Source organism: Halichoerus grypus, chromosome 15 (genome assembly GCF_964656455.1).
Source record: "Halichoerus grypus chromosome 15, mHalGry1.hap1.1, whole genome shotgun sequence".
Lineage (NCBI taxonomy): Eukaryota > Metazoa > Chordata > Mammalia > Carnivora > Phocidae > Halichoerus > Halichoerus grypus.
Genome location: NC_135726.1, coordinates 13,759,994 through 13,774,788, shown reverse-complemented (window position 1 = coordinate 13,774,788; position 14,795 = coordinate 13,759,994). Strand labels below are relative to the sequence as shown.

The window sequence follows — 14,795 nt, the reverse complement described above, 5'->3', positions numbered from 1 at the left end:
TGGATTGGAGAAGCCTTGAATGAATTCTTATTCCAGAGCTTTGAGCCAAACTTACTGACCTGTTAATGTTCCTTTTACGCAGAAATCTCACCTAGAAGAATTTGAACAACCTAAAAAAAAACTTGTAGTCTATAACAGTCAAAAGTGCAATTGGGAATTTTAACTAATGATTATTAACTCATGCTTACTTCTCCACATGGGTGAACTTTGAAACAAGGCAAAGAAATCATATCAAAGTGAAATGTGTATTTAGAGGTGGTCATGGGGTTTTAGTTATAAGCTATTTGTAAATTGTTTAAGTGTATCTGTGACTGGGAAGAGTAAGGTTTGACCAGCCAAAATGAATTCTATTTCATGATCTATTTAATGTGAATTCTTCCATAGAAGTGAGAGTGGCTGGGTGTTGGAAGCTATAGGCTTTCTATTGCTTGGGTGATCCCTGATACTCTCTTGATTGAGAAGGGGGAGATCGTGAAAGCCCCCTAAGTGAGAAGGAGAAGAGAAGCCTTGGCATATATCTAGTTTATGCAGAAGTGCCCTTTGGCACTGTTTGATAAGTGACATTTCTGTAATCTTATATGTGGTTTAGTTAAAATTCATTTTTGTTTCTAATATTAAATTTAGTTAACATGTTCATCTGCATGTAATTTCATGTTAGAGGAAAATATAAAAGCTACAATAGAAAAGTTTAGCTAGTAATAGACTTCAGGCATTTACTCAACAATACAATGAATAGTGTTGAGATTTGAACTTCAGAAGGACTGAGGTAATTTTTATCACTTTTAAGGGTTTTCCATGCTATTTCCTCCCCTAGTTCAATTGTCCCCATATTTTGAAAATATATCCCTTCAAACCCTGAGGCCAGGTAAATACTACCTGTTTCTTTGGAACTAAAATAAAGACTTTCTAAAACTGCAGCACCTGGGTGGTTCAGTCAGGTAGCGTCTGCCTTCGGCTCAGGTCATGATCCTGGGGTCCTGGGATCCAGCCCCGCATCGGGCTCCCTGCTCAGTGGGGAGTCTGCTGCTCCCTCTGCCCCTCACCCCACTCTTGTGCTCTCTCTCTCAAATAAATAAAATCTTAAAAAAAAAAAAATCTAAATCTGTTCAACCTAAGGTAGAAAAGAGATTTAGGCCTCCAGATGACTTTGTGATCATTAAAGGAGTGGGAACTAGCTATAAATAAGTGAATGTGGTAAGACCTTATGGCTCTTCTACCATAGTTGGACAAACTTTTCTTCTCTAGACTTTGTTTCGATTTTGTAGTGAGGATTAGGAAAAGCTCCTGGGATAAAGTGTGTGTGTGTCTCCTTCCCTCCCCAGGTGGAGAGAGAGGTATAGACAGCTGCTTATAGGAAAGATGCAGAGAGGAGGCAGAAATGACTTCTCTGTCTCTTGGCTTGATCTAAACAGTGATTTTTGTAACCATGAACCTGCAGTGAGGGCAGATGGATTTTTGCACAGAAATTCCCAGAGGATTTTATTTTTAGGGTTAGTTTCAGCTGTTTACCATTTCCAGAAATTGTAGTTATATAACCCTTGGCATACATAATGCACACTGCCTTGAACTGGGGAAGAACATGAATATATGACCTTTGAAACAATATAAAATGTTAATGGCAGTACATGATTTGGAAAGAAAAAGGAGAATCCAATTGGTTGATTGCCGAATTGGATCTTAAAACATGGAGACCTTTCAAGAGTTGCATCGTAAATGATCCCCTGGAATATCTGGGTTGGTAGTTTTTTTTTTTTGGTTTTGGTTTTCCTTTTGAAAGAGGTACTACTGTTGTTGATGAATGAAGAAGTAGGAAATACATAACTTTTAGCATATGCTTGTATTCTGAATTGATGCGTTAGCCCTTATTCCATTAATTAAAAAACCCAATCTACCACTGCTGTTCCCCAGCATGAACTCAAAATGCTGGTCCTGGGATAAAATCCTTTCCCTTCAGGTGATTAATCAATAAAAAGCTTCTTATGAGATCAGGAAAATGTAACATATAAAATCTCAAGAAACAGGCTTTTTAGAAACACTAATTCTGAACCACATTTTGGTCTTTCCACAGTCCCTTCCCTCCTCTGTCAAAATCCACTTCTCTCCCCATATGGGTGCTTACAGCTTATATACCAGTGTTCCTGCGGGAAGAAGTTACCCAGTAAGCACGGAAATGGGAATTCAACTACTTTGAGTAGCTTTCTTGAAAGTAGTTTCAAGGTAGAACGAAGACCCAGGAGGTAGTCAACCTGAGAGCTTTTTTCACTTTATACCAGACTCATAGAAGTCATTTTTAATTTTAAAATGAGACAAATGAAGACTACTGGACATTGGAATTTTAGTATATGCAAAGTAGTTCATGTGAAGGGAGAAAGTAGTGGCCAAACTTTTGTACAGAGTCAGATTTTGTCTTGTAATTGAAAAGATCTCCAAATGGATACATATCTCATAGTAGAAAGGGGGTACGTGCAGACTGTACTGTTAGATCTCAAACTCTCTTGTACTAAGCCTATAATTAAAATATTTTAACCATATAGTTGGTATGGGCTAGGCAAGCTGGAGCAGTAGATAAGGTGATACTATTTTTACCAATTCAAAGCTCAGGGAATTACTGATTTTTTGCTGCTTAATTCCTTACATATTGCTTGAAGATTCTTTAACACTTGTTTAAGAAGGAAAGCCCTAAAATCCAGAAGTCTAAAAGGTTTCCTAGGAAAATCTAGAGTAGAAATTACAGGAAGAGAACTCTGAGGAATTGAGTAAATTCTAAATTTGGAAAATCAGGATTATAATGACTATTATGAATCCCTACTAAGCACTTTGTATGCCTTTACAAAATCTTGATAATAACTGCCAGACAGATACTAATTTCTATTTCACAGCTAAGAAGCAAAGGCTCAAATCAGGTAAATCGCACAAGGGTATAGGTGTAATAAGAGGTAAAGCTCAAATTTGGAATTGGGCTGACTCCAAATTTGGCCGACTGGCTAGCCACAAAGTACATCACTGCAGGAATTAAAATAATAAATTAACTTTTAAAGATTTTCTGAATTAGCCTTGCAAATAATAAAATGGTCTTAGACCATATTGTGGCTTGAGGCAGAGTAAAGAATTCTGATACTTCTACTAAAGGAGGAGAAAAGGGAATTACAATATGGCTGGGAGGTGAGTTGACATTTTGTACACGAGGTTGGGTCGAATTTGCTAAAGAACATCGTGAGCATCTCTAATAAGAGAAAAGGCCTTGCAAAGGTGACTGTTCTCAACAATCCGTTCAGTGGGGCTTTGCATTTGAGGGTGCCAGGCCAGTTTTGGAGGTGAAAGAGGAAACGTCTGGGAGAGGTAAGTTACAAGAGCCACCCTCTGCGGAGGGCAGCGTCCTGTCACTACTAACAGGTGCAGACCCCACCTGCCCCAAGTCCAGCCGATACTTCGGAGGCGGGGATAGCAGTAAATCACTCTCCCTGTGCTTCAGTCCTCCAAACTGAGGGCGGCCGGAGGCGCAGGCCCAGCCTTGCGGAGGCGCCCGGCTCCGCCCGCGGGGTCCGCACAGCCGCCCAGCCAGGATGCGGCTCGCGGAGTTCTGGGCCGCGCCGGGCCCGCAGCTACGCAGGTCCCGCGGGGCTGCGGGAGGGGCGGGGCCCGGGGCGGGGCGGGCGGCCGCGGGAGGCGGGGCCGCGGGCTGCTCGCGCGCGCCGCCGAGGCTTCGCGCGCCGTCGCGCCGGCCCGGCGTCCCTGTGCAGCCTCCGCCGCCGATGGGGGAGGTGGAGCCGGGGCCCGCGGGCCCGCTCGAGCCCCCGGAGCCACCCGAAGCGCCCGCGAGCCGCCTGCCGGGAGGGATCCGGGTCCTGAAGGTGAGGCGGGCGGGCTGGGGAGGGAACAAGGGCGGGGAGAGGCCGCCCCTGCTCCGCGCAGTGGCCGAGGCAGCCGGCGACCCCCGCGCCGCGTCAGTCTGTCCGCTTCAACGCCCGGCTGCCCCGCAGTCCGGCTGGGGGCGCCGCGGTCCCCGCCTCGGCCTCCGCGCCTGGCCCCCACCTCGGCCTCGGCCGCCTTCGTCTCCCCTCCGCTGCCCATCCCTGGGCGCGCGCCACCCGCCTCGCAGGCCCACGCCTTCGGTCCGGCGTCCGCCCCGCCGCCGCCGCCCACCCGGCTCCTCTGGGACCCGGGGGCTCGCCTCGGCCGCCCTCGGCCTCGGTCAGGGCCGGGGACCGGTCGCCCGTGGCCCGAGAGCGGGGCTGGAAGTACGCAGGGCTTTCTCCCCGGACACCTGAAGACATCACCCCAGCGGGAGGATGGCGGCGGTGATTGGCCGGGCGCTGCCGTGTGCTCGGGGCTACGCCGGGTGGAGCGGGCCGACTCTGCCCTCGGGGCTCGCCACCGAAGTTAGGACCCGGCTCTCCGCTCCGAGGCGCCGGCCTGCAAGCTCCACCTGCCCGCCTGGAGAGAGAATCCGCGGAGGAGCTTAATCTCGGGGAATCTCTGGGCGTGTTGCAGCAGGGAGGAGGGGTTCGGCAAAAAGGGCATTCCTGTTTGCGGGAGCCGGGCTAACAATCCAGGGAGACGGTAATGGGGGAGAGGTTATGCAACAGGCAGCTAGCGGGGTTTTGGGGCAGGAATTGGGGGGAGTAGGAGGAAAATGAAAGCAGAATCTGGCAAGGCGGGGAGTGGAGCCTTGAAGGGGATGGCAAGAAGTTTAAATGCACAAGGGTCGGCAGGGGACAGTGAAGATGATTTAAAGGAGGGGTTCTGCATGGTTTTCTTCTGGCCTCTGAAATAGTTGGAGAGGATTTTTTTCTGTAGGTCAAGTATATAAACTAGATGTCCTTCTGGAGATGAAATAGAATTCCTTCTAGAGTTTTAGAAGAGGAAATCAGCAGTATTTAAAACTTGCCAGCGAGACGGAAGAGAGGATAGAAAATTAAGAGGTTTTGGTGTCTTTCAAAAATACTTTGCAAAACAGTGAAAATACATGATGTTAAAAAATACATTAAGTAATAGTTGTTAATTGGAATCAAGGGTGAGCACGGTCTATTGAGATTATTTGTAGGACACTGCAAAGATGGGAACACCGAAAAAAAAAAAAAATAGGTGTGAAGCATCTGGTGAATCCATCCATGAAACAGTATAAAATAGAGCTCTCTAAAATATAAAACATTTTTTTTTCTGCTGTTACCTCTCAGTCTTAATGCAGTGACTTAAAGCAATAACTTTTCATAGTTTACCTTTACTTCTGCATAAACCTTGTACATATTTATTTTAACTTATTTAACTGTAAGTTTTAAGTATAATTACTTTAAGGCTTTTAGATATTTATTTAAAACTATAAGGTCATCAAATGTAAATTGTGAATGAACTTTAAAAAAAAAGTTGTGCTGCTCTGGCTTATCAGGAAATGGCAGGTCTGAGAGATAGGTAATGCCCTCTGGTCTAGAAGATAACCTTGGCTTTTTTAATAACAACTTTTTGTGGGGGAGGGAGTGAATTGTGAGATGGAAGGAATTGAGAAAGGAGGCTCTTGATTCAAAGGGTCCTGCCTTCCTAGACTTTCAGGAAGTGGTCAAATTTACTGCTGGTTCCTTAGGGCTCTAATCTGGGGACCGTTAGAAAGATGCCAGAAATTAATCTTGGTTATAGTACTGGGTTGGTGGTATGGGAGGCTGACAGTGTCTGATGCCCTTGTGTCTCTTGCTTTATTGCATATGGTCAGCACTTTAAATAATCCTTGCAAATAAATGGGATTGGCTATGGAGAACAGGTGCTGTGTGTTCTGCACACTTAAGTTTCCTTAAGTAGCTGAGTGGTTGAATTTTGTGCCAAGTGAAACTGGAAAAGAATATATAGGTAGAAGTCATAATCTCCTGCTTGTTCTTTGAAGACCCTTTGAAAAAAGCTTACTGTTCTTTTTTGTAATGCTTTTATACTAACTACAAAGTTATGAGCATCATTATTGTCAAATAATACAGATCTTCATAAAAAGGCTAATATAACTAAGCCAATATAATTTAGCCAGATTAGATCTAGGTCCATCAGTATGGGGTATTGGAACGTTTGATTCAAAATCTACTCCCAGATTTATTTAGCAAATTGCTAATTAGAATGTACCCCTTTACTATTGTTGGAATATAAGTACGATATTTGTAATACTCTTTTTTTTTTTTAAAGATTTTATTTATTTGACAGAGACAGAGATAGCAAGAGCAGGAACATAAGCAGGGCGAGTGGGAGAGGGAGAAGCAGGCTTCCTGCCGAGCAGGGAGCCCGATGTGGGACTCGATCCCAGGACCCTGGGATCATGACCTGAGCCGAAGGCAGACACTTAATGACTGAGCCACCCAGGCGCCCTATTTGTAATACTCTTAAGATTATTGGGAGTAGCTATGAAGCATAGTTTTCCAGATGTTTGCTACAATTTTGGGATTATTTTTTTACTCAGACTGTAGAAGATATGAAGTTATAACTGGGCAGCAAGTGCCATGAGATCAATTTTCATCAGTACTAGTTTCAGGTTTTTAGCCAAGTAATGTGTGTATATGGTTTTTAAAAATCAAAGAATACTAAAATGATTTTTAATGAACTGAAATATTCTTCCTCTGCTTATCTCATCCCACCCTTTCCAAAATATTCCTTAACATATATTCCTAGAGATGAGCCCTTATTGTTTTAAAGTTTTGAATGCAGGAGCCTATCTCTTACCTTATGGTATTTCACATTCTAATAGAACTCAGTGAGTAGGGAGAGTTACTTGACCAGACTCTGTTTTTCCCATACATATCTTAGAGTTAATTGTACGGGGGCGTTTAATAGTTTATCACCTTTGAACTGATCACAGCCCTCATGTGTTATTTTAATTTTTAGAGTTAAAAGCTTAAAACTGAAGTGGGTACTTAATTCATGGCCTACTCTAAAGACTTGCACTTTCTAGAAATGTATGTGTAAATTTTTTTTTTTTTGAGAGGGAGAGAATGTGTGGGGGAGGGGCAAAGGGAGAGAGAATCTCAAGCAGGCTCTGTAGCCTCTTGGCGTTCTTGAGATTATGACCTGAGCCGAAATCAAGTCAGTCGCTTAACCAGCTGAGCCACCGAGGGGCCCCTATTTAAATCTGAAATATGCTCTTTTACACTTGTTTGATGTGAGAGTTGATTATAGACCTGTTCCCTTTTAGAAAAGTTTGTCAGCAGATTTACATAAGAGTAAGGGAAGCAATAGCATGTTCTTAATCTAGCAATTTCAGTGGAAAAGTGATTCTAAAAGCTGACAGTCTATCAGCGGACAGTATTGGCCTTTCCAGGGTTTTCTGATGCTTTTCGCAGGGGAGAAGGAAGCACTAGGTAATTCAGCAATAACTAATAATAGCTGAACAGTCCATCTAGATTGTTGCTAGAAGGCTATGCTTGCTTGGTATCTAGGTCTTTTAAGTGCCTATTGAGCAGGTTTAAGGGAATGATACCTACTAAAGGTCTAACTCCGCAGTTTATCTTCACCGGGTGGAATATATCATATAAGTAGGAGATATCATTCTTTGACCAACAACACATGTGTTTCGATAAAGTTCTTAAGGAATTTATATAGTCTTCCCCGCCCCATGCAAAAAGTGTTTTTATTAAAGCATAGGGACAGGACCCATGGGCAGAAAGAGCTGCCAAGGATTTAGAGTCTTAAGGGAAATATATAAACACTTTTTTTTAAGACTTTATTTATTTGAGAGAGAGAGCAGGGGGAGGGGCAGAGGGAGAGAGACAAGCAGACTCCCTTCTGATTGGGGAGCCTGACATAAAGCTTGATCCCAGGACACCGAGACTATGACCCCAGCTGAAGTCAGATGCTTAACCAACTGAGCCACCCAGGCACCCCTATAAATGCATTTAAAAATGACTTAAAAAAAATTTTTTTTTCAAAGATTTTATTTATTTGAAAGAGAGAGAGCACAACAAGCAAGGGGAATGGCAGAGGGAGAGGGAGAAGCAGGCTCCCCGCTGAGCAGGGAGCCAGACGTGGGGCTCTATCCCAGGACCCTTGGATCATGACCTGAGCCGAAGGGAGACGCTTAACCGACTGAACCACCCAGGCGCCCCTAAAAATGACTTTAAAAATCTTCCCAGAAGAAGAATCTTGGATGAACTAATATAATAACTTCCAGGGATTTTTCTTGACTTTTCTAAGATTGAGAAGATCATTGGGCCATTATTTGACCTTAAAAAGTTTTTTTAAAGATGCTTTTGGTGTTTGTGTGGAATAGTATCTACTTGCTCTCTCTTTAAGTAGCAGGGGAGCAAAATTTCTCTCCAGTCAGTGCAGAATGCAGAGCTTCTTTGTATAAATGTTACTGTACCTTATAGAATACTGTTTTTAGATGGGCCAGTTGATCATTCCCAAAGACTAAAAAATAAGGAATATTTAAAATTAATCAGTGGTTAATTGTATTCAGTGACTAAAATTACCGATACAAATATGATGGCCTTTGTCTTTATAAAATAAGGACTTCATTGAAAGCCCTGTGTTAATTCTGAAAAGTTCAGCTTTGAGAAAATGATCTTGTGGACAAGAGGAGACCTAATTCCTACTTGTAGCAGGGGTTTATCCTGCTTATCTAAAGTTAGAATCAGTAATGATCCTCATAGTTTTGAATAGCTATATTCTAATCCTTAATATCTGTAAAATGATGGATTTACCTGTTATCCTTAATTTAAACAATGAAGCCATTCTCACTCATATTTTTCTTTCTTCCCATATGGAAATACCTTCTCACTTTTCCTTCACTTTTCTTTATCATCTTAGAAATTGAATTTTAGGTGCCACAGTTATCCTCAAATACTTAATCTCGGTAACTACAAAAATAATATTTGCTTTATTTATAGGTATTTCTGACTTCCAATGAGGAATAGTAGCAAAAGTCTTTTATTTACTTTGTGGTTGGTAAAAAGATTTTAGGGTTCTTTGTAAAAAAGGAGATTTTTTTCCCCTCAAGTTTGTTCAACCTCTTGCCAGAGCAAATTGAGCTGTAGTAGAAACTGGGAATACATTCTGTGATGTGATTTCTGTGAGTTCTGCATGCATCAGTGTGCCACTCAAGTATTAAGGCACTGTAATAGATTCTCAGTGTGGAAGAGAGGAAGAAGTATCAAATACACGATTAAAACCCATTGTGACCCCCCTAGTAGTAGACATATGTTCAAGGTGAAGAGGCTCTGCTGTGGAGAGAGTAGAGTCACTAATTCTAGCTATGCAGAGAAAATGGGGATGGGATACATGGAAGGCTCCATAGGGAACACAAGAGAGGGTGACATATGAGTAGAGTTTTGAAGGCTGTCTAGTCAGATGGACAAGACGGAGAAGGACATTTCAGACAAGTCACAGAATTGTGGAATCGTGGTGTGTTTGGGGAGTTACAAATAGCTGGATGTGACTGAAACAGTGACAGGTAATGGAGAATGATGCTAGAGAGGTATGGCAGTGTGTTAGCGGAAATGCCTTTATATTAAAGGGAACAGGGGTGCCTGGGTGGCTCAGTCGGTTAAGCGTGGGACTCTTGGTTTCAGCTCAGGTCATGATCTCAGGGTTGTGAGATGGGGCTGCAGGTGTAGGGCTCCATGCTCAGCGGTGAGTCTGTTTGTCCTTCTCCCTTCCTCCTCTCTACCATACCCTCCTCCTTCCCCCTCCCTCCTCTCTCTCTCTCTCAAATAAATACATAAAATGTTAAAAAAAAAGGGGGGGAACAGAAATGGCGCATCATAAAAATAGAGTAGGTCAATATTGATCTTTAGAGACTTGTCATATTGCTGTAGCAGTTTTTTCTTTGAGGTAACCGTAATGTGTGTGAATTTCACATACCTAAATTATCAAATGCAACACTAATTTTTTTAGAAACATGATTAGAATGGAAAGAACATTTGTTCAACATTGTGCCGTGTTCTGTACTTGCTTATTTGGGATATGAGGCAGAGGGTCAGGACCTTAGAGAAACTTTCAGTTTGCGTTGTAGAGACATGTGCAGAAATGTTTAACGCAGCATTGTTTCTAATAGTGAAAAAATTAGAAACAAACTAAATGCCATCAGCAGGAGAATATATAAATTGCAGTATATTCATATAATGAGATATTATTCAAATGAATGAGCTGGGTGTATTAGCATGACCAATTTTGAACCAAATGAAAAATAAGTATGTTAGGATTTAAAGTTCTAAATCATGGAAAACAATTTTATTTAGTTTATAGATATGTACATATATGGCAAACATATAAAAATGCATGGAATGGTGAATAGCAAGTACAGTAGAGTGTTTCTGGGGAGAGAGGGAGGGAAATGGGATTGAGGTGGGGTATCAGGTGACTTCAGCTATATATGTACATATACATATATATTCTTACATGTATGTAAGACATGTAATTCTTATATGTAAGAATTCTTTAGAATAAGGATCTGAAATAAATAAATATGACATGATATTAAAATTTGTGAAAGGTGGGTAGTAGGTCCACAGATGTTTTATTATTCTTATATTTTTCTGAAAACGTAAGACAAAGAAAGGGTCAGACAAAGCGATGGACAGAGGCATGAACAGCTGAAGGAGAGAAAATGGTTTTCCAGCTGAGGAATGGGCATGGCAGGTGTGGAAGGCCCCAGGACAGGAGGTGTTGGAGAATCGAGAGTGGAAAGGTGGAGTGAGGACTGAACGTGTCTAACTGAGCCAGACATTCTAGCTAATGATTTCTTTCTCTTGATGTTTTTTAGAGAAATATGAAACGCAATGGGAGCAGGAATTGTTTGAATAGGCGAAGTAGGTTTGGTTCTCGAGAAAGAGACTGGCTGAGAGAAGATGTCAGGAGAGGTTGCGTCTACCTGTATGGAGCCGACTCGACCTCTGCTGCCACACCTGCCGCCACCTCGTCTGACTTACATCTTGTCCTGTGCACCGTGGAGACGCCAGCCTCAGAAATCTGTGCTGGGGAGGGAAGGGAAAGTCTTTATTTACAGCTTCACGGGGACCTAGTCAGGTAAGCTCGGAGTTTTACCCCTCTGACTCTGTCACCGCGTAAGTGATCTGCGTTTCTGCTTGGAAGCGGGCTTTAGGATTTTAATTGTGCTTAGAACTGATATTGATGATGGGATCACTAGGCTTGAAATAAGATTTGTCTTTGGAATGCTGAAATTATGATTCTTGGACTTAAAAGCTATCAGTGAAGGGAAATTTGATAGTTACTTCATTTGGATGACACCACGGGTCAGATATCTAAATTTAAAATAAATATTTTAAAGTTATTTAAAAAAATAGGGGTGCCTGCGTGGCTCAGTTGGTTAAGCGTCTGCCTCTTGATTTTAGCTCAGGTCTCAATCTCAGGGTCATGAGTTCAAGCCCCCTATGCTGGGCGTGGAGCCTACTTAAAAAAAAAAAAAATTATTTAAAAAAATAATACATGTAAATAGAATGAAATTGAAATGTGTAGAAAGAAATAGAATGAGAAGTGTATATGCTCATGCATAAGTATGTTTCTATTTATATGTAAATTTAAAATTAATGGTGCTATATGCAGCACATTATTGACTTGAAATCTCTTAGAGATCTTTCTATATTAATATTTTTATAATTTTCATTTATTTAATGGCTGTATAATATTCTGTTTTATGAGTCTACCATCATTTTAGCCGATCTCCTATTACGGGACATTCAAATTGTTACCAGTTTTTTACTTCTACAAGTGGGGTTGCAGTGAATATTCTTTTACCTATGATATTTCTTCTATGTGGAAGTAATCTGTAGGATAAACTCCTAGAAGTGGAATTGCTGGTCAAAGGATATATGCATTTATAATTTTGATACATATTGTCAGATTTCTCTTCACAGAAGTTAAACTTCAACAAATAATACAAAAATATGCCTATTTTCCCCTTAGTTTCTCCAGAACATGTTAGCATTAAATTTTATATATAAATATAGACACATACCCATGCATGAGCGCATACTTGCTTGTGAGTAGAAATGATTGTCAGCAGTTTTTAAATTAGGGAATTATAAAGTTAGCATTCCAAGGATAAATCTTTTTTTAAGCCTAATGACTTATATTTTTGCAAATCTGATAGGAATTTTGTTATTTTTGTCATTTTAATTTTCATTTATCTTAATGAGTGAAGTAGAGCATATTTTCTTTTTTTTATTTTATTTTATTATGTTATTTTTTTTTTTTTAAGAATTTATTTATTTATTTGACAGAGAGAGACACAGCGAGAGAGGGAACACAAGCAGGGGGAGTGGGAGAGGGAGAAGCAGGCTCCCCGCAGAGCAGGGAACCTGATGCGGGGCTCGATCCCAGGACCCTGGGGTCATGACCTGAGCCGAAGGCAGACGCTTAACCACTGAACCACCCAGGCGCCCCTTATTATTTTATGTTAATCACCATACATTACATCATTAGTTTTTGATGTAGTGTTCCATGATTCATTGTTTGCGTATAACACCCAGTGCTCCATTCAGTATGTGCCCTCTCTAATAACCATCACCAGGCTAACCCATCCCCCCACCCCCTCCCCTCTAGAACCCTCAATTTGTTTTTCAGAGTCCATAGTCTCTCATGGTTCGTCTCCCCCTCCGATTTTCCCCCCTTCATTTTTCCCTTCCTACTATCTTTTTTTTTTCTTTTTAACATATAATGTATTATTTGTTTCAGAGGTACAGGCCTGTGATTCAACAGTCTTACACAATTCACAGCGCTCACCATAGCACATACCCTCCCCGATGTCTATCACCCAGCCGCCCCATCCCTCCCACCCCCCACCACTCCAGCAAGCCTCAGTTTGTTTCCTGAGATTAAGAATTCCTCATATCAATGAGGTCATATGATACATGTCTTTCTCTGATTGATTTATTTCACTTAGCATAATACCCTCCAGTTCTATCCACGTCATTGCAAATGGCAAGATTTCGGTTTTGTGTGTGTGTGTGTGTGTGTGTGTGTGTGTGTGTGTGTGTTTATGGCTGCATAATATTCCATTGTCTATATATACCACATCTTCTTTATCCATTCATCTGTCGATGGACAGCTTGGCTCTTTCCACAGTTTGGCTATTGTGGACATTGCTGCTATAAACATCGGGGTGCACGTACCCCTTCGGATCCCTACATTTATATCTTTGGGGTAAATACCCAGTAGCGCAATTACTGGGTCATACAGTAGCTCAATTTTCAGCTTTTTGAGGAACCTCCATACTGTTTTCCAGAGTGGCTGCACCAGCTTGCATTCCCACCAACAGTGTAGGAGGGTTCCCCTTTATCCGCATCCTTGCCAACATCTGTCATTTCCTGACTTGTTAATTTTAGCCATTCTGACTGGTGTGAGGTGGTATCTCATTGAGGTTTTGATTTGGACTTCCCTGATGCCGAGCGATGTTGAGCACTTTTTCATGTGTCTGTTGGCCATTTGGATGTCTTCTTTGGAAAAATGTCTGTTCGTGTCTTCTGCCCATTTCTTGATTGGATCATTTGTTCTTTGGGTGTTGAGTTTGATAAGTTCTTTATAGATTTTGGATACTAGCCCTTTATCTGATATGTCATTTGCAAATATCTTTAGAGCATATTTTCATAGGTTCAAATGCCATTTGTGTTTCTTTAAAATCTTTTATATGAATGTGAAGGAGAGTATTCTCATAGTATCTTTTACTGTGGTTATGAACTCTTTGTTTCAATTAAAAAGAAAATGACCATTAGTTCTTTGAATTAGACATCAAATAAGAGTTTAAGGTGACTAACCTTTCTCTCCTCCCTCTTCCCTATAATAAATAAATGTCTTGAAACAAGTCAGAGCTGGAGATTCAGTACTCTTGAAAGTGAGAAAGGAAGCTCCCACTTACACCTCAGAATGTGGTAATAATAGTAACACCTTTAGCTGAGCTAAAAATTGATGTCAGTCTAAACTGAGGTTTCCTTTTAGGATTTGGACTAATTCTGAAAAAGTAGATTAGCATTTGAATGTTTTCCTTGTTCACTAGTTAACTACATTTCCTAAATCCATTTGCAAAACGAAAGGATCAGACTGGGTGATCCTTAGGCTTTTCTAAATCTTAACACTGATTCCGATCTAATTTTATCAGGTGGGAAGCCTTGACCTACATTATAGCTGGTAGTGATTGATGGAGTTTCTGTGTTTAAACCTAAGACTTACTCAGTTGTATACTAATGTATTTGTATACAGAGGTACTAGAAATGTGGAGAAACCCCCACCTGGATTGGCTTGCTACCACTAGTTGTGTAGTTAAGAATCCAAATGTGAAATAATTTGCTTTAGTGAATCTAAATTACTTAAAATGGAGAGTGGCCTCGATAATTTTGTAATGAAATAGCTCTTCGTAGATCTAATTGATTAGAAAATAATGAAAACACTGTTGAGCTGCCATTTGGAGAATGAGTATGTTTTCATTGCTGGTGGACCAGCTCAAGAGGTGTCACTCAGCCGAAGAGTGATGCCGCTGGTGACGAGGATAGATTTGAGCTGACATCAGGTGCTTTGTTTACCTGTCCACTGTGCTTAGCTCTTTACATACATATTCTCATTAAATCCTCACAATAAGTCCAAGGGCCATAGCATCCTTTCTTTCAGATGAGGAAAAGTGAGGCTTTGCAAGAGGTCTGGTAACCTGTTCAAGGTCAGGCAGGTACGGCCAGGCAGTTGGAATGTCTAAATCATTGAAAGTAGGTGGTGGACTTTGTTCGAGGAAAGGCCCTCCTGGAGAGGACTGGCAGTGCGTCCCTTACTCAGTTTCGCTGTTTAATCATACTTACTTAAAGATCTTTTTTAGATCTCTTACTCAG

General features: G+C 41.4%; 1 protein-coding gene across 3 annotated transcripts in view; it reads left to right on the top strand.

Annotated features, from left to right (window-relative positions):
- Nucleotides 1-3,720: 3,720 nt before the first annotated feature.
- The window catches only part of PHLPP2 (PH domain and leucine rich repeat protein phosphatase 2), a 76,089-nt gene continuing 65,014 nt past the window's right edge, over nt 3,721-14,795 (top strand). For 2 of the 3 annotated variants that reach the window (XM_078063450.1, XM_036068651.2), the window contains exons 1-2: nt 3,721-3,851; nt 10,727-10,989. In XM_078063450.1, coding sequence (XP_077919576.1) covers nt 3,753-3,851; nt 10,727-10,989 — 362 coding nt within the window. In that variant the 5' untranslated portion in view covers nt 3,721-3,752. Of the gene's footprint in view, nt 3,852-4,276; nt 4,561-10,726; nt 10,990-14,795 lie in introns of those variants that run through there. The other variant, XM_036068653.2, reaches the window with a different exon arrangement.